Below are 18252 nucleotides of genomic sequence, written 5' to 3'. Positions count from 1 at the left end.
CTCATCCTGGAGCGTACTCAGAGGGTACCTCGACCCACTGTCTTTTCCAGCAAGAGAGGGCCTGCTATGGCCAACTCTGCTCGCTGAGGACTGTGGAGACAGCTGCTCTATGCCTGGCCTCCAGTCTTCCATACCTCCTACTTCACAAGAGACACTGTGGAGCTGAGGGGAAGGACACCTACCTTGCCCTTGGGTCTAGGGAGTGGGGTAACCTATGTCCAGTCAGCTTGCCTTCTTATCTCCCGGATAGGTGGGTCAACTACATGCTCAGAGAAAGTTACTGCTTGCTTGGCCAGCAAGTAGCTGATCTGCCTTTGTGTTCTGAACTATAAAAGGGAGCAGGCCAGCGGGAGGAGGCCAAGCCAGTGAGAATCCCCTCCTTTGAAGAGAGTCCAAGACCGGGGCTGGCCATCCTGGGAGGAGCAACTGACCCTAGCCTAGCATTTTTCTCTACAGTGGAGAAAATGACAACTGCCCTTGTTTCTCAAAGCTCCGGCAAACAAGAGACCTTTTCTTTCATCTTCTCCTCCTCAGAGGCACTTCTGCTAGAAGCCAGAAAGCGGGGCTCAGGTTCCAGGGAGTCTTCCTAGCTAAATACTGACCCCACCAAAAGCCCCTTCCCTAGCCTTTGCCCTGCCTGCAGGGCTTGCCTCTACCCGGCTCAGAAGGCAAGGGCCCTCAGCTTTCCTCTGGCGATCCCCCAGCAGCAGTCAGGCTGGCTTTGCCTCTGTCCACGGTTCTTAATCCACCAGGGAACGAAAATGACTCATTAACATCTCCCAGGCATTCTCAGGGCACCTTGGCGTCTGATCCCTATTCTTTCCCCATTAGGGTAGCCTGTCGGGAATGATCTCCAGTGTAAGTCAGAGGTGAAGTAACTTGCCCAAGGTCACACAGTGGGAACGTAGCAAAAAGACTCATCTTCTGCCTGGCAGTTTGGCAGATGCTCAAATCTTTGTGGAAAGGGTGAGATATGTTTCTACATCTCTCCAGCCTCTGGGAGCGTCTTTAATGAGGGTGGGAGGGCTGTCCGTCTTCCCAAACGAACATTTCATCTCCTTAGTTCACTCTCACTTTCAAAGTTAGATTTAACTCTAATGTCTCTGCTGTGTTCAAGTAGAGAGATCAGACCGATGCCCCCTCCTCCGGGAGCACAGAGTACATAGCCCGGTGATCTTTCTTCTCCAAAGACCAATAAATAAACAAAAATATTTTCCCCCCAAATAAACAGCTCTACTTCTTCGCAAAATGTGCAGCCCCAAGTCCAGCCCGAGGCGCCCCAGCACCCAGCACCCAGTCCGCAGACACTGCGCCGGTCGGCGGGGAGGGGAGGCCGCGCGGCGGGGAGCGGGTGGGCGCCAGGCGCGCTGCCAGCCTCCGCCCGGCCGCACCGCGGGGGCCGCCGCCCCTCGCCACGTGGTGGTGGTGGCAGCCGCGGGGTCCCGGGCGCCGGCCCAGCTGGAGAGACCCGGAGCAGCCGGGGAGGAGGAGGCGGAGGAGACGGCGGCGGCGGCGGCGGCGGAGGAGGAGCGGGGCGGGCGAGCGGGAGGGAGGGGGCCGGGAGGGGAGGGGAGGGGGTGGGGAGAGACCCGGCGGCGGCGGCAGGGCGCGGAGCGGCGCGCGGTGCCAGGGGGTGGGGGCGCCGGGGCCGGTCAGGGGAGGGAGCCGGCGGAGGGGTGCGCTGCGACTGCGAGCAGGAGCCCGCGGCGGCCGTGAGTGCGGGCCGGGCCGGGGGGGGGGGGGGGGGAGGGGGAGGGGCGCGGCGGGCGCCCAGGGGCGCGGGAGGCCGGGGCCCGGGGCGCAGGGGGGCGAGCGCCTGGGCCCGGGGCGGGGCGCGGAGGGGTCGTGCGCCGCCGCCCGCAGCCCGCCGCCAGCCCGACCGCCGCCGCTCAGTAGCCCGCCCCGGGGCCCGGCCGCGGTGGGGGAGGGGGCTGCGCGGTCTCGGCCCCCGGGAGGGGAGGGGCGACCGTTTCTGTCGGCCGATCCCGACGGCTGGAAAGAGCAGCTCTTTAAGGGGCCGCGGGAGGGGCCCGGCCGGTACGGGCGCCCCCTCCCCGGTCGCCTGCGCGGGCGCTCGGCGCGCGGCCCCAGGATGCGGAGGAAGGCAGGCAGCTTGGGTCTCACGGCAGGGGTGTGTGGGGACACCGAGTCCTCGAGTGGGGGCAGCCCGAGGTCGTGGGCGGGGGGCGGGGGGGGGGTGGTGTGATGAGCGCGGGCCAGCGGAGTAGGGGGAGGGGGTGGCGTGGGCAAGAGAGGGTTAAAGGTGGGGCCAGCCCTACAAACACGCGCACACGCTCCTTACTCAGACCTGTCACACGCGCCTCGCCCGCACTTAGCCCGGGCTGGGGGAGGGGACTGGGGCCTGCACGGTCGGAACTCGCGCCTTCGGGCCGAGCCCCCTGGCCGAGGCGCACACACGCTCCAGCGCGCGCACACACCTCGGACATTCCCATAGTGCCTCACGTGACACTCGGCCCGAACGTGCCCACCCTGCCCACACGCTCACGCACGCGTGCTCACACGCGCGCACACAACCTCTGGCCGCTTCCGAACTCCCGCACTGACCCCCGGTCCTCCGCCGCCCCGCAAAGGCGCTCATTGACGGCGGCACACCTCCACTCATTCACAGACACACACTACCCCCACATGCCAGCCACAGCCACACATTCATAAACAGGGCAGGGAGAAGTACACACGCACCCCCTCGCTGCCTACTCGTTTGGGAGCCCTGAGTCATTCCTGCCCCCTCTCAGGGCTCCCCATGTCCCTGAGTGCAGGCACGACGGGACAGACTGGAGTCTCCTTTAGTGGTCCCCGTCCCCCTAGGCCCCCGTGCCCGGTTTGCTGCCCCTGACACTCAGCCAAGGACTTCCTGTAGGTCCCAGGTCAGGGGCTGGCTGCGCCTGGACGGTTGCCACAGCCCCGGTGCAGTTAGGGAGGCACTTCCTTTTCCTGAACTCTGGGATCCTGCGAGAGGAAGTTGGGCGGGGGCCGCAGAGGCCAGGCTGACTGGTGGGACTGGCCCTCCAGAAGCACTGGCCTTTCTTAGGAGCAAGCGACAGAGGCCTGGGATGGGAATCTTGGAGGCTGTCGAGGTATTTGGGAAAACAGAGGTCTGGGGAGGAGACCAAGCTGAGCCGTCCAGCCAGGTTCTGGGTTGTGCCAGTGTTGGGACAGCAGGCCTCCCATCCACTGGTCTCTCTGGGTTCTGGAAAGAGTCCTTCCCTGCCACTGTGGCTTCCTTGACCCTCTATCAGTTGTCCCCAGACTGCGCTCATGCGGTCCATCTGGTTCCATCTCCTTCCCCTACAAGCGGTGACAGCAGAGGACAGATGTAACCTTCTGAGGGAGAGTGTGTTGTGGAATCTGGTCTCCCAGCTACCACAGGGTCCTCAGCCCAGCGTGGGGGAGTTGGGGACAAGCACTGGGTGTTCCTCTTAATGCTCTTCCTGCTCTCTCAGGAGGCCCAGTGTGGGCCGAAGCCCTTACCATGGAGTCCATGTTTGAAGATGACATCAGCATCCTGACCCAAGAAGCTTTAGGGCCCAGTGAGGTGTGGCTGGATGGTCCTGGAGACGCCTCCCTCGGGGGCGACATGTGTTCCGCCTCCCACTTTGCGCTCATCACAGCCTATGGAGATATCAAGGAGCGGCTAGGGGGTCTGGAGAGAGAGAATGCCACCCTCCGCCGGCGCCTCAAAGTCTACGAGATCAAGGTCAGAACCTGGATGGGCTGGGGAGTTGTACAGTAATGTTGCAAGGGTGGGAGGCATTCCACCAAGAGATTCCAAGGATGACAAAGAAGTCATTAGAACTGGAGGCTCATCCTTGAGGAAGTGGCTGCTCTGGTGTGTGAGCTCCACTCATCCTGCCGCCAACGGGGTGGGGGTGGGGAGCTCAGCTTCGGGGTGGCAGACTCCACTGGAGAGGGCAGGGGTAGAAGGCTCTGCAGCAGGTTGTAGGGTTGGGGCAGAGTGGGGGTTGGGTGGGAGCCAGGCTTCTCTGAGGACTGCCCTCCCACAGTACCCGCTGATCACTGATTTTGGAGAGGAGCATGGCTTCCCTCTGTATGAAATCAAGGATGGCTCCCTGCTGGAGGTAGAGAAGGTCAGTCTGCAGCAGCGGCTTAACCAGTTCCAGCACGAGGTGAGCCCCTGGCCTTAGCTTCCCAGCCAGCCCAGCTCCTTAAGCTTCCTCCGTCCGTCTGTTTCTGATGCCTGTCACCCTGCCTCATCCCCACCGTGGCCTTGGATTAGAGGTGGCCACGGCCCCTCCCTAAATCAGATTCAGCTCTCCCTTATTCTATTGGGAACGGGGTTGGGGAGGTTCGTGGAGCCCCTCTGCTCCCTGTCAAGGATGGCCCTGACCCCCGGCACACCTCTCTGGGCCTACCCAGTTGCAGAAGAATAAGGAGCAGGAAGAACAGCTCGGGGAGATGATCCAGGCTTACGAGAAACTCTGTGTGGAGAAAAACGACTTGGAGACAGAGCTGGGGGAGATGGTGAGGCCCAGGGAGTGGGGGTGAGGTATCCCCATACCTGATATTGTATGTATGAGCATTCCAACCCTATGACTGTGTGGCCCTGTGTGTCATACACACCCTGCTTCTGTGCATACCTCCTCTATCCGTGTGTATCTATCTGTGGATGCCTGCTTTGCTTTGTGAGTGAGAGTGTCATCCAGGTCATGGGTGACTCTGTTCTCTTGGCTATGCGGTGACCCTGTAGGACACTGGGTATTTGGCTCTCACACTGCATCGAACCTGTACCTGGAGTGCTGTGCCTGGGAGAGGATGTGAGTGACAGGAGGGGGCCCAGAACTCTAGAGATAGATCTTGCCGTGAGTGTGATGACAGTTAGCACGTGGCCATTTGTGTGAGTGTGTGGGCAGGTGGCAGGATCAGGAGACATGGCCTCTGTCAACTCCTCACTGTGACCCTGGTCCAATTATTTAGCTTCCAGCCCTCATCTGAAAAGCAGGGTAAATGGTAACCCTCTCACTGAGCTGCTGTGAGGGTACTGGGACATTTGTGTAAAAACGTTTTCCTTTTATAGTCGGAAGCATTTGTGAGGCACTTGCTGCATGCCAGGCCCTGTTCTTATCCCTCTACGCACACTTACTCATTTTAGCTCTCACAACAATCAAAAGAGGTAGGCGTGGTACTGCTATCCCCATTTTATACATGAGGTAGACGAAGCCCAGAAGTGGTTAAGTACATATGCAAATGGAAGTTATGTTCGCAAGGGGGTAGGGTGGCTGGACCTAGAGCTGAATGTTTGTATAAATGTCCCTGTGTGATCGTGACAGAGAGGAGGCCTGGCTCTGACCTTGCCAGCCACAGTAGCCAGAAACATCTGCATTGCAGGTGCTGGGAGAGAAGGCCTCCCACCTGTGGCCACTTGGAGTGTGAGCGTGGGACACTCCAGCCTTCTCTGCTCTAGTTTGGGGAGTGCTGACTACCCAGCCTGGGGGACTCTTGGGTCTGGGAGTCCATGGGGCTCCCTGGTCCTGCATAGACTCTGAACCCTCCGTCTTTCCCTGCAGCGGGCCCTGGTAGAGACCCACTTGCGGCAGATCTGTGGTCTGGAGCAGCAGCTGCAGCAGCAGCAAGGTCTCCCGGATGCAGCCTTCCCCAGCCTGAGCCCTCCACCTGCCCCTGCCACACCCTGTCCTGACCTGGACCTGCACTATCTGGCTTTGAGAGGGGGACCTGCCTTGGGTCATGGTGAGATCTCAGTGACCTCTGCCTTCCTGATCTCCAAATCTCCAACTGTGACTCCCATTTCAGTATCACTGGGCACCTCTGCCTTGCCTAAAGTCTCAATACAGTTTGTCTGTTTGCTTGCTTGCTTGCTTGCTTGAGATAGGGTCTTACTGTATAGCCCTAGTTGGTCTGGAATTTACTATGTACACCAGGCTATCCTTGAACTTGGAATGATACTCCTTATTCTGCCTCCCTGGTGCTGAGATTACAGTCATGTGACACTACACCTGACTCCTTCCAATAGCTTAAATCTGTTCAAAATTATTCCATTCTCCTCTCCAACTGTTCTTGCGCCTCAACCACCCCTTCACAAATTCTCCCGCTGACATCCCTTCGCTATTCAGATCGTGCAGTTCTTGGGTGTGCCAGCAGAGGGCGTCCCCACTCAGCGTCCCCTTAGGCTGTGGTTAGAAGAGGCCCCCGAGGATGCTCATGACTTCTGGTTCTAGCCTGAGATACCTTCCAGGGGACATGTTATCTGCCCCACCCCCCACCCCCTGGCCCACAGGAGGTCTGAATCTTCGTCTACCCTATCCTTATTTCTCTTGTAATGGTATCTGTCATCGTTGGGTGTTTGGCTTCCTGGCTCCTCTCAGTACCTGGGGCTGAGTCCCTACCCTACCTGTTTCCCTTTGTGTGGGTCTGGGAGTCAACAGAGGCAGCCAGAGCCTACCTGACATTGTCTTGTCCCCTGACAGCAGGTTGGCCTGGCCCTCCTAGCGTAAATGTGAGCGAGCTGGAGCGAAGGCAGCTGGAAGAGGCCTTGGAGGCTGCGCAGGGGGAGGCTCGGGGGGCTCAGCTTCGGGAAGAGCAGCTCCAGGCGGAATGTGAGAGGCTGCAGGGAGAGCTGAAGCAGCTGCAGGAGACGCGGGCCCAGGTAAAGGGGCCTTGGCGCTGCCCTTGGATGGGAAGAGCTGGACGAGCAGGGGAGGGGTGAGGCTGGCCGGAGGGGAGGCCGGGCTCTGACCGCTACTTTTCTCCTCAGGATCTGGCCTCCAACCAGCCGGAATGTGACATGGCTTGGGTAAAGAGAGTTGGGGACGATCAGTAAGTCATATCTGTAACCCTTGCCCTCTCAACCCCATGCGCGAGGGGACTACCTGAGGTCTCCATCGTTTGCTTTCCATCCGTCCACATTATTTGAGTGGCCTCTCTTCCTAGGTCTTGGGGTGTGGTGTCTGGGTTGCTTACACTTTAGCCTTGTTACAGGAAGCAGGGAGGGGCTCTGGAGTATTCAGGTTCTGGGACCAGGCCCATCTTTTCTCAAGGTTTGGGTTGGGGGTGCACTCAGTAGCTCTGTCACCCTGTTCTGTGTTCCCTCGTGAGTTTTCTATACCAGAGACAAAACTCAGAGGTGAGTACGTCCACTGTCACCTGTGAGGAGGGAGATGGCCTCCCTCGTTTAGGATTTGACCTGCCTTGTCTGTTTATTTAAAGGGAGCAGTCCTTGAGATGGGTAGAGAGGAGAATCCCAAAGGAGAGACTAAAAAGTAGGGAAGAAGCTGTGTCGGGCAGGGGAGGGGAGGTGCATGACAGGGGGGTCTTGGGATGTGCTGGGCAGCAAGGGTGGTGGGCAGTAGCAATGGAGGCCGGCGTCTTTCACAGCTTATCCTCACCCACTTCTGAGAAACGGTGCTTAAACCTCCTTTTGCTTCATTCCTCTCTCGTGTGAGATGAGGCTAGTTAGTGGTACAAGCTTCGTACATTCCTTACCAGAGAAGACGGGCCTGAGGGGCAGAAATTAACCTTCCCTCACAGGGCATACCCAGGTCCCAGGATCCCAGGGGTCCTCCCTCTCAACAGGTTTCCTTGGCATCCTACCCGCTTCTGGCCAGTTAGGGGTACCCCTTGCTTCCTTTCCCACCTTGGGGTGAGGGCCTGGGTGGAGCTGTGACAGCTGAGAGGGTGAGAACCTAGTTTGTGGGACTGATGAGGGAGACCCCTCCCTCAGCTAGGCTTCTGTGGGGGATGGGAGGGAGCTCTGCGGAAAGGGTCCACCCTAGCTTGTGGCTGGGGCTCTGGGACCATTGTAGCCATGTGTTCAAACCTGGAACGCACACATACCCACATAGAGTAGATCCTTGCTCAGCCCCAAAGGTCCCCTTAGGGGTCAGTGATTCCAACCTCTTCTGATAGTGAAAGTTCCTGCACTTAGTGTAGACTTTGGCAGGGCTGGATCCCAGAACTCTTCTTGTCCTGGGGAAAGGCCTTGTGTTCTTGACTTGGCCTTTGCCCCTCTGGACCCTGGGTTCCCCTCCTGGGCTCAGGAGTCAGTCACTGCTGCAGGATGACAGGGAGGTGAGGAAAAACACAGGAAGGGGCAGAGAGAGCAGTAGATCCTCCAGGGCCAGGGCTGCAGGTGCCCAGTGACAGAGAAAACCATCTCAGAAAGCGTTTGGGAGGCTGTATCAGCCCTATCGCTTGTTCTGGCCAAACCTCCCAACCGGAGGGAGCTGGCTGAGGAAATTCTCCCACGGTGCTACCCAAGTCTGTGGCTTCTGTAGGCTTCCAGGATCTGTGTCAGCCTGCAGGCCCTGCCTGCTCTTTCCTGTCTTTTAGCCAAAATGCTCCGGGACAGCCCCAGTGTGGCAGGATCAATTCTCAGAGGAAGTCCTCACTCCCCTGGTAGTTTTATTTTCTTATAAATTCAGCCTTTTTGGTAGTAGGCAATTCCCTGGGGCTTCCTCCCACCCCGCCCCCCACCTAAGGATGGCTCAGGCACCTCCTTTCATCTCCCAGGATCAACAACCCCCTCTTCTATCTACCTCTGCTGACTCCCTATCAAGTGGGAATTTTATTGATGGGCTTTCCCGGGAATGAAACGCTGTCACTAAGTTATCTGGGGGAAGAGGGCAGTTCCTGAGCCCAGTCTGCCTCTAGGAATTAATCTCCTCATCTTGAAAGGTGCCTTCAGTCTCTCTTGTGATCTCAGGGGTCCTCCATTAAAGCATCTCCTTACCCCAGTCTCTCCTGTATGAACCCCACCCTGTGCGATCTGTGCCTAGGAGCAGGCCTTGGAGGCTACAGTCCCTCGTTCTCAGCTCCGGGCCCACAAACTCTAGCCACCAGTGATTCACAGCAGCCAGGACTGACACCAAGCCAGACAGACTGGCTGCCGTTCTCCGGGTCTGACCTGTGCTCGGAGTCTCTTGGATAGCTTGCTTCCTGGTGGTCATAGCTGAGGGGACAGATGGCCCCAGAGGAAGAAGAATGATGAGGGAGACGAGGTTGGAGGTGGCAGTGGAGTTCACCGAGCTTGTGAGGAGGATGTTCAGGAAGGCCAGGACCCAGGAAGGTCCCAGCCAAGGCAACATGTGTAGGAACCCCACAGTCCCCTCCCCTGGCCTGTGGATTCCTGGGTGGGACTGTTTGAAAGTATGACCAGTGCTGGGAGCCAGAGAAATTTTAGAGTCACTGCTTGAGGGAGAGAGGGCTCCAATCAGATGGCGGCTCTGGAAGGTAGATGGGGTCTTATTGATGAGGGGGTCCAGTGAAAAGATGGGGTACACATGGGTGGTGAGGGGGAAACCATAAGTTATAGGCCTTTCTTTTTTCCTAGTGTGGGGGGCTCAGGGTTGCAACCTGGGACCTTTTCCGCCCACCCTCCCACCCCCTCTCTCCACCCACAAGCCTCTGCGTGGGCTGTGGTTAGTGGTGGGGAAGTGTGAACTCAGAAGAGAGAGGATGGAAACTCTGCACAGAGGTCAAGGGCAGTGTGGGGTGGGTCAGGACGGAAGTCGGAGACCCCCTGTACCCTGAGCCTAGCCTCCTGCCCCCAGAACCAGCAGGCCTGGGGCCTCCTCCTTCGGGCTTCTCACCCTCCCTACTTCCTTCCCTCAAGTCTCCTTCAGCCTGATACCCAGAGCACAAAAAAATTAACCCTGAGCACTTGTGGCTGTGGGGCACCCTGAGGGTGGGCAGGGGTTCTGCTGGCCTCAGGGACCATGGGTTTTGAAGGCATTTCCAGCCTTGTGCCCGCCGGTTGGGCCCAGAGCTAAGAGCTGCTCTGGTTATCATTCTCCCCACAGAAGACAAGCGCATCCTCCCCTCTCTCCTCACCGAGTGGTTTTCGTTGTTCTTTGTCTGAGCTTTGGTTTGGTTTTTGTTTTTTAAGACAGAGCACATAGCCCAGGCTGACTTGAACTTGCCGTGTAGCCAAGGATGACTTTAAATTCCTGTTCTGCCTCTCCCTCCATGTGCAGACATTCCAGCATGGACTACCAACTGGGTGTTTTTGCTTTTCTTTTTGAGACAGGGTCACACTGTGTATCTCTGACTGTCCTGAAACTTGCTATGTAGACCAGGCTGGACTAGAACTCACAGAGTGCTATATAGCCCAGGCTGGCCTTTAATTTATGGTGGTCCTCCTGCCTCTCCTTCCCAAGGGCTAGGATTATAGACATGAGCCACCACATCCAGCATGCTAAATAAATCTTAAGCCAGTATCTTTTTTTCTTTTCTTATTTTATTTATTTCTCTTCTCTCTCTTTTTTTTTTTTCTTTTCCCAGGCAAGCGCTCTACCACTGAGCTAAATCCCCAACCCCATCTCTTCTCTCTTTTTATCTACAGGTCCTTTAATATATATTATGGCTTCCATTGTTGTGTCTTTATGGAACTTCTTAGTGTGTGAACAAGTAGTTCTCTGTTTCTTTTAAGCCAGTATCTAAAAAAAAAAAAAAAAGCCCCAAAGTGGGCTTTCTCATGATGTCCACTCCACTCTCATAAACGTGAGGCATAAAAAGTTCAGGAACTAGGGAAGGGCAGTCCAGGCAGGTCCCAGCAAGCAGGGTGATGAGGCTCACGGTTTGCCTGTTCAGGTGGTTCTGCAGGTAGGAGGCCTTTTATACAAGGGTGACCATGTGATTTGTTGACCAGACTGCATCACTTTTGAAAGTGAAAGGGGACACTATTAATTATGCAACTCGTGTGAGCAAGGGCAGGCCTGGGCAGACAAGGGCCCCTGGTTCCTGTCCAGCTGTGGGCTGCTCAGTCCCGCTGGGTCTGGGGAAGCTTCTGGGCCCCATAGCCGTCTGGTGCTGCCTGGTAGAGGCTGCCATGAAGAGCTCAGGTCTGGGGACCACAAGTCATAGCTGGTCGAGGATTGTGAAGGGCTCAAGGCTCCGGAAAGGAAGTGGTAGATCACTGGCTTGTTGCAAAGCGACTTCCTCCTCCGCCAGCCCGCAACCTCAAGTCCGCTCCACGGCCTGGTGCCTGTGGTCCCCTCCCTGAGGGTCTGGCAGGCGGGAAGACTGATGTTGGGTGTGCCTGTGGGTGGGTGGAAAGTTTGGCCCCTAAATTCCCCTGCTGGGTGGGGTGGCTGGGGCAGCCAGGGGTAAGGATGGACAGGCTGGGAATGCTGGGTTTCTGGTCCGTCCCCCCCCCCCCCCCCCCCCCCCCGCCGGTCTGCATCAGATGACAGCTCTGACCACAGGACAGCTATAGTCTTATTCTTTCCCCAGCCTTTACACTGCACAGGACCTGACTTTACCCCTATCCCTAATCCTGACCCCCAACTGTCCAACTGTGTCCATAATGATGGCTACAGAAGAACTACCAGCCCTGTACCTATCCCAGCTTTCATCCTGACTTGAAGCTAGTCTCCAAGTCTCACCCCGTCCCTCCGGGCTGGCCGGAGTCCTGAGTTCTCCCTGCACTAATGCGGCGGGTCCTGGGTTGGTGTGTGTGTGTGTGTGTGTGTGTGTGTGTGTGTGTGTGTGTGTGTGTGTAGGGGGGGTGTCTGTGTGGCTCTCAAGCTCCTTTGAGTCAGAAAGAGACTTTGGAGAGGATGTTCAGGTCTTTGACCTTCCTGGATTGCAGTTGCTTTAGTAGTGACCGTGGGGACAATTGCTTTCGGGAGGGACTTTGAGATTCCTGGATTACTGGTGGGAAGGATGAATGACAGGTTAAGTCAAGGAAGAGTAGAAGCCCTCTCCCCTGCCAGCTCTGCCATTTGTGCTCCGCCGTCTCCACAGATGCCAACCCAGTGGGCTGAGGCGCTGAGAGCAAGTGTGTTGAATCACTGCTCCGTGCTGCCACCGCTCCACAGCCTCGCCCCAGCTCTTACCCGCTCTGCTCTTCCGCTCCCCTGTATGTCTGTCTCCCTCTTCACTCTTCCCGGGGCAGGAGTGGTGGCTCTCGAAACACCTGGGCTGCCTCGAAGACCCTCAGCCTCTTCCTCCTCCTCATTCTCTTCTGCTCTCCCACTGTATTTCTCCTGCTTTCTTGAGGTTTGGGGTGTGTGTGTGTGTGTGTGTGTGTGTGTGTGTGTGTGTGTGTGTGTAAAATGCTGTGTGTGTAATGCTTAGTAGCTGGGACTTTGGAATCTTGGAGGCTGGTGCTCTTCTCTAGCTTTAGGACATGGCCAAGTGACTTTACCTCTGTGGACCCATCTTCTTAGCTGTGAGGTAGATTGGCATAGGGTAGCCATGAAGCCAAAGGAAGTTCGCAGCACTGTGCCTGACCCATGACCAGCATTCGTATAGACAGACCCAGGGCAGCATGTGCCGCTCGCTGCTCACTTGACCTGTTCCTCCTCAAGTCATGATGGTGGAAAAACCTCTCAGGTGTGGCCAGGAAGTCAGGAAGCAGGGTGTCTATTTAGATGCACATGTGAGGCTCTGGGTTGTGTTGTCAAGTTGAGATTTTTTTTCCACTGAATTGGCAGTGTTTTCAGTGAGTCATTCTGATGGCGTAGCATCTTCAGCCGTCAGTGTGTGAGGAGAGAGACGCCCAGAGAAACGGCATGTCCCAGAGGACTGTGAGGTGTCAGGAGGAGGTCAGAGCTCTTCACTCTGTCCAGGGTCTCAGAGGTCTTTGTGAGGGTGGCCTGGGGCTCTTGGAGGCCTGGAGCTTGCCCCAAGACCCCAGTGTCAGCTTGGAGAGAGGCTGAGCACGCTGAGGTAGGGGCTTCTTCCTTCTGATTCTTGAAGCTCCGTCTTTTCACTCCAAGGAGAGTGCCAGGCACTGGGCTGTGGAAACTAGGGTGGCTCCTGACAGGGAGCCAGCAGGGGAGAGAGGGGCCCGGGGAACCGAACTGACAGGTGAGATCTCCCAGGCAGAGTGTGAAAGAGACGACCTGTATCTGTCACCTGAGATACAGCAGGGAGGGTGGACGACGGGGAAAACAACTGTGCTCTGTGGACAGAGGTGACACTCCCTAACTGCCCCTTCCAGAGTTCCTTCTGGCTCCCGCTGCTAAGTGGACAGCATGATCCCGTCCCCCAGAAGTCCCCATTCTGCCTAGGAACACGCAGCTCCTGCTCCCAGATGGCTTTCAGTCTAAAAGCTGAAGCCTCCCTGGAGAGTCCCCGGTTTGGTGTGGGACACGCCTGGACTTCCCACTCTCACAGGAAGATGCCATTTCTTCCCACAGACTTGTGGGATGAAGGTGGTGGGGTAGAGGATGCATTTCACAGACATGAGGCCTGAGATATGGTGGCATGGTAGCCATGGATCCCAAATCAGGGTTCCCTGGACGACTCCTGTCTTGGAAGATGGGTGATGAGGCCTGGTTATCCCTAAGAAGTAGGTTTAGCTCCCAGGTGCCTTATTGTAATTGGATTAAAAGTAGTGTTGCACCGTGACCCCAGATTGGTAAGAGTGCCAGCCCCTAAGCCAGAGTGAGGAGCACAGGCATTCTCTGTTCTCTGAAGCTCCAGCCTCCACGCCTCTGCTGTCCTCATAGACACACCCCTGCCTCACACTCCTCACACTCACCTCCTGCATCTCCAGCCACCTGCCCTTGCCGCGCCCTCTGGGTGGTCCCTCTGGGTGCGTCATTGCAGGAGCTCTCACCCTGGGAGGAGACTCACTCTCCAAAGCGTCTGTTACTCTCCCACCACCCAGCTTCTGAAGTTCCAGGGTCCCTTCTGGAGTTGTAGAGACGGGAGAGCTAAGGAGAGCCACACCCTTGCCTTCAGAACATAGATGCAGGCAGGTCCAAAGGCCTTGGTAGAACTCCTGTGAGGTCAGAACTGCTCCTGGGACAGGGCAGCAGCTCACAGGGAGGAAGGGGGCAGCGCTGGGTGAAAACTTTCACGGCTCTGTGTTTGGGGTGCCCAGAGGAAGAAAAGGGTCCTTTGCTGCCCCAGCTCCATGAGAGTGGGTGTTGAAGAGGCTGCAGGAAGTGAACAGGAGAAAAGAACTGGATGGAAGCCGTTTCTGAACCTGTACCGAGTAACAAGCCTGAACGAAGAGCTAGGAATAGAAATACGACGATAACGGTTCCCAATGAAAGTCCACAGCAAGGTAGCCTTTGAGACAAGCTCAGTTTGGATGGCACACTCTGCCAGGTGGGCAGTGCCCAGCAGCTTCTCATAAGGATCTGAATGGAAAGGGCAGGATGGGTGTGTACAGTGAGGTCCTGAGAGGTCTGAGCCTAGGAGCACCAGGCAGCTTTTAGGTAGAGACAAGAGCAGTGGGCCTGGAATGGGGACAACTTGGAGGGGAGCCGGGTGTTGCCTAAGGAATGGCTTCGTCACAGACTGTGCAGAAGTGGTCCCCAGTGTTTTCAAGGTTGAGGGTGTTTTTTTAACACTTTTTTTTTTTTTGAGACAGGGTTTCTCTGTGTAGTTTTTGGTGCCTGTCCTGGATCTCACTCTGTAGACCAGGCTGGCCTTGAACTCACAGAGATCCACCTGGCTCTGCTTCCCGGGTGCTGGGATTAAAGGCATGTGCCACCACTGCCCAGCTGAGGGTGTTTTTTATGGGTCCCCCTCTCCCAGCACACAGATCGTTTGTTTATGGTACTGGATATTGGGTATTACAATTTTGGGATTGTAGCCAGTATTGAACCCAGGACCTCCTGCTTGCTAGGCAAGTGTTCTACCATAGAGTTACATTTTGCTTTGTATTTTGAGACAGGATCTCACCAGGCTAAACCTGAACCTGTTCTGTATCCCAGGCAGTCAGCTTCTGCATCAGCCTCCTGGGCAGCAGGGATTGTGGCCTTGGTACCAGGAGCTGTGCTAGTGTGCGCTCTGAGAAAACGTGCGCTGTACATGTAGTACGAGGCTTTCTTAGGAATTTGTTTTGTCATGGCAGTTTCTGCACCTATTAGGAAAACATTCACACACACACACACCTGTATGAACTATGGTGAGCCCCTAAATGGAATTCAGGGACCCCTTGGAATCTTTCTATTCCACATCCTTGCCCTAGGCGGGGAACCTGGGCTCCAATGTGGGGAACGTCTCTGGAAGCAGAGGGAGGCTCCCCCAGAAGAGGTGGACCCTAAAGGCAGAGAGGAATCCTGCAGCTGGGGTAGGTGCTGAAGATGCAAGGCAGAGTGCGTTCTTTTCTCCAGCTGGGGCAGAAGAACCACATTCCTTTTCTTCCCCACCCCTTGCCCTCTGACCTCAGGGTGAACTTGGCGCTGGCCTACACAGAACTGACGGAGGAGCTGGGTCGGCTTCGGGAGTTGAGTTCCCTGCAGGGGAGGATCTTGAGGACTTTGCTGCAAGAGCAGGCCCGAAACACAGGTGAGACTGCCAGAGCCGGGCAGGCCCCCAGTGTGGGGAGCAGGGGCGCTGGGCCCAGGAGCCACCTCCCCATCCCTGGGTGGGCATTGTCCCCGCAAGCCCCTGGCTCGCCACTCCACCTCGCTATCTCTTTCCCAGGCCAAAGGCACTCGCCGCTGTCACAGCGCCACTCCCCGGCCCCCGCGTGCCCCTCGCCCTCCCCGCCTGCCAGACCGCCGCCCTGTGCCCCGTGCCAGTCCCCCGCCACGCAGCGCCGCTCGCCGGTGCCCCCGTGCCCTTCGCCCCAGCAGCGCCGCTCGCCCGCCTCGCCCTCCTGCCCGTCGCCGGTCCCACAGCGCCGCTCGCCGGTGCCGCCATCGTGCCAGTCACCCAGCCCGCAGCGCCGCTCGCCGGTGCCACCCAGCTGCCCGGCCCCGCAGCCCCGGCCGCCGCCGCCCCCGGGCGAGAGGACGCTGGCCGAGCGCGCCTACGCCAAGCCGCCCAGCCACCACGCCAAGGCCGGCTTCCAGGGCCGCCGCAGCTACTCGGAGCTGGCGGAGGGCGCGGCCTATGCCGGTGCCTCCCCCGCCTGGCTGCAGGCCGAGGCCGCCACGCTCCCCAAGCCCCGCGCCTACGGCGGCGAGCTCTACGGCCCCGGCAGGCCGCTCAGCCCGCGCCGCGCCTTCGAGGGCATCCGCCTGCGCTTTGAGAAGCAGCCGTCGGAGGAAGAGGAGTGGGCCATGCCCGCCAGCCCGCCCAGTCCCGAAGCGGGCACCATCCGCTGCGCCTCGTTCTGTGCGGGCTTCCCCATCCCGGAGTCACCTGCGGCCACCGCCTACGCCCACGCTGAGCACGCACAGTCCTGGCCATCCATCAATGTGAGTAGTGTCCTGCTTCCCTTAGCCGGGCTCCCTTGAGGTGCCCAGGAGACAGCCTGCTCTCCCTCTGGAGTCCCACACTGTTGCTTATCTTCATACATGGTAGGCAGGGGCGACCCGCAAACACCCCCTAGCTTAATATAGACCTCCCTTTCCCTCTCCCTCGGTTTCCAGTTGGTAGGAACAAGCCCCCACCGCCACCTGCACTATTAAAAGTATGGTCCTCAAAGTGACAGTCCTAGCTTTATTCCGACTCCACTGCGTAGTATCTGAAGGACCTGTTTCAAATTCTATCAGTTTTCTCATCAGCAAAATGAGGACCATGATGCTATTACCTTAGTGAGTTTTTAGGAGGCAATGATCCTAAATCAGTTCTTGGATTGTGATGAGTGTCTCAAGCATACTATTATGTTGGGGCCAAAGGACGGGGATACTAGAAGGGGCAGAACATGGACCCACACGAGACAGGCCTGCCTATCAAGTTCCCCACTTCAAGCCTCAGGTCCTGGGCTCTTTTCTGCCTGTCCTGCATGATAACCCGCTTCAGAGCTCCATCATTTCACTGAAGTAATGAGTTTCCTGAGTGCCATAGCTACCCCTTGCTACCCAGAAGGACCCGAATTTATTCCAAAGCCAGACAGGAAATTATCTGGGGGCTGTACCTTGTTTGCGGTTGTCCAGTGCTTTAAGTTAGCCGTGCCCCGGCGACTCTGGAGGCAGGTCAAGGTCTTGGTTTCCCTCTTTCCTGTGTGCCCCAGCTAACCGAACAGTGACTCTCATTCATGCTTTCTAAGACCTATGCCCTGGGCAAAGCACTAGGTGTTGGGCTGGTGGCTATAGTGTGTGTTGAGGATGGTGCTGGAGCAAGGATAGCCAGACCCCTTCTGAACGCTGTGACCCTCCCTGTTGCGGGTCCCAGGAAAGCGCAGGCTGGGGTGTGAGGCAGACTCTAAGTAGTGTCGTTCTCTTCCTGCAGCTTCTGATGGAGACAGTGGGCTCTGACATCCGCAGTTGCCCCCTCTGCCAGCTGGGTTTCCCTGTTGGGTACCCAGATGATGCCCTCATCAAACACATTGACTCCCACCTGGAGAACAGCAAGATCTAGGGCGCCTCTCCCCCTGCTGGCTGTCTCTGTGCTCTCTCATCACCCCCCAAACACTCACTTTGAATGCTGCATGAATCTCGTGGGGGGCCCCTGCCCCTTGCGGTCCCCAGATACCTCCACTAGCTACCGAGTCAATGTGTGTGTGCCGTCTTCCCTGGTCCGGGCACCACTCAGCTCTAGCTCTTTCCTGGAGGTTGACCAAGGCTCTCTCTCTTCCTGGTTTCCTCTGGGGAGTGGGGATCTGGTCTGGGATGGGGAGGACAAACCCTCCACCTCTCTCTGCCTTTCTGTTTTTCAACAAAGTTGGATCCAAGAAGAAGTCTAGTGCTGGTGGGAGGGAGAGGAGGAGGGGTCAGGAGCTCTGGGAGCCCCTTCCCAGTATCCGTCTTTCCTGGGCAATGTTCTTCCAGGGAAGACCTCTCGAGAGGGTCTCAGAGCCTGCCCTGCACACTGATGCCAGCCCTCTGTCTCAGGCTCAACCGGCCTGGGGCTCGTGGTATTGGGGAAGGAGGCATCTTTTTTTCTCACTAGTCCCTGCAGGCCAGCTCTGTTCTCCCCCTCTGCCCACCCTGGGGAACAGGGAAGGTGGCGGAGGGGTGGGAGGACCCTGCAGGCCTTCGATGATCCAGTCCAAAGGGGCTGCCTTGAGGCTGGGACTCCTGGGCCATCACCCCAGTCCGGGTGACTGTCTGGCAGCCTCACAGGCCTGGGCCCTTCCAGAGTCCCTGGCACTAAGGTGCAGATCATCAAGGCCGATGCCTCCATGCTCCCCCACTGCAGCTCCTGACACCACAGATGCCCCGGAGCCCAGGTGTGACTCAGCCTGTGTTTGCTGGGTGGGTGTGATCAGCCCCTCCCTCCCAGGCCAGAACCTGAGAATGGGCCCTGGGTGCTGTGGAGATCAACTTCAAAAGAGCTAATCCCCTTCCCATACCCACCCACCCACCCCTATATTCCCTCTGTGAAATCTACCTCAGAGCCGTCCCCTCAGAAAGACAGGGGAGCTGGAGGCTGGGGCCCCAGGCTGAGGTGGGAGCCTCCTGAGGG

At 57.6% G+C, this 18252-nt stretch overlaps 1 protein-coding gene across 2 annotated transcripts; it reads left to right on the top strand.

Moving 5' to 3' along the window:
* Positions 1 to 1613: 1613 nt before the first annotated feature.
* Tbkbp1 (TBK1 binding protein 1) lies at positions 1614 to 17488 on the top strand. Of its 2 annotated transcripts, none has more exons than XM_059271644.1 (10): positions 1614 to 1712; positions 3462 to 3715; positions 4023 to 4145; positions 4396 to 4500; positions 5544 to 5724; positions 6462 to 6640; positions 6749 to 6810; positions 15125 to 15243; positions 15382 to 16100; positions 17077 to 17488. In XM_059271644.1, exons 2-10 carry the CDS (start codon positions 3491 to 3493, stop codon positions 17203 to 17205), a joined length of 1842 nt encoding a protein of 613 aa, XP_059127627.1. In that variant the 5' UTR covers positions 1614 to 1712; positions 3462 to 3490; the 3' UTR covers positions 17206 to 17488. The 2 variants fall into 2 exon arrangements, with proteins under 2 accessions (XP_059127627.1, XP_059127626.1); XM_059271643.1 differs by lacking the exon at positions 1614 to 1712 and adding an exon at positions 1936 to 2131.
* The last annotated feature ends 764 nt before the right edge of the window (positions 17489 to 18252 follow it).

This window comes from Peromyscus eremicus, chromosome 8a (assembly GCF_949786415.1).
Source record: "Peromyscus eremicus chromosome 8a, PerEre_H2_v1, whole genome shotgun sequence".
In the NCBI taxonomy this organism is placed as follows: domain Eukaryota; kingdom Metazoa; phylum Chordata; class Mammalia; order Rodentia; family Cricetidae; genus Peromyscus; species Peromyscus eremicus.
This window is presented reverse-complemented; position numbering and strand designations above follow the sequence as displayed.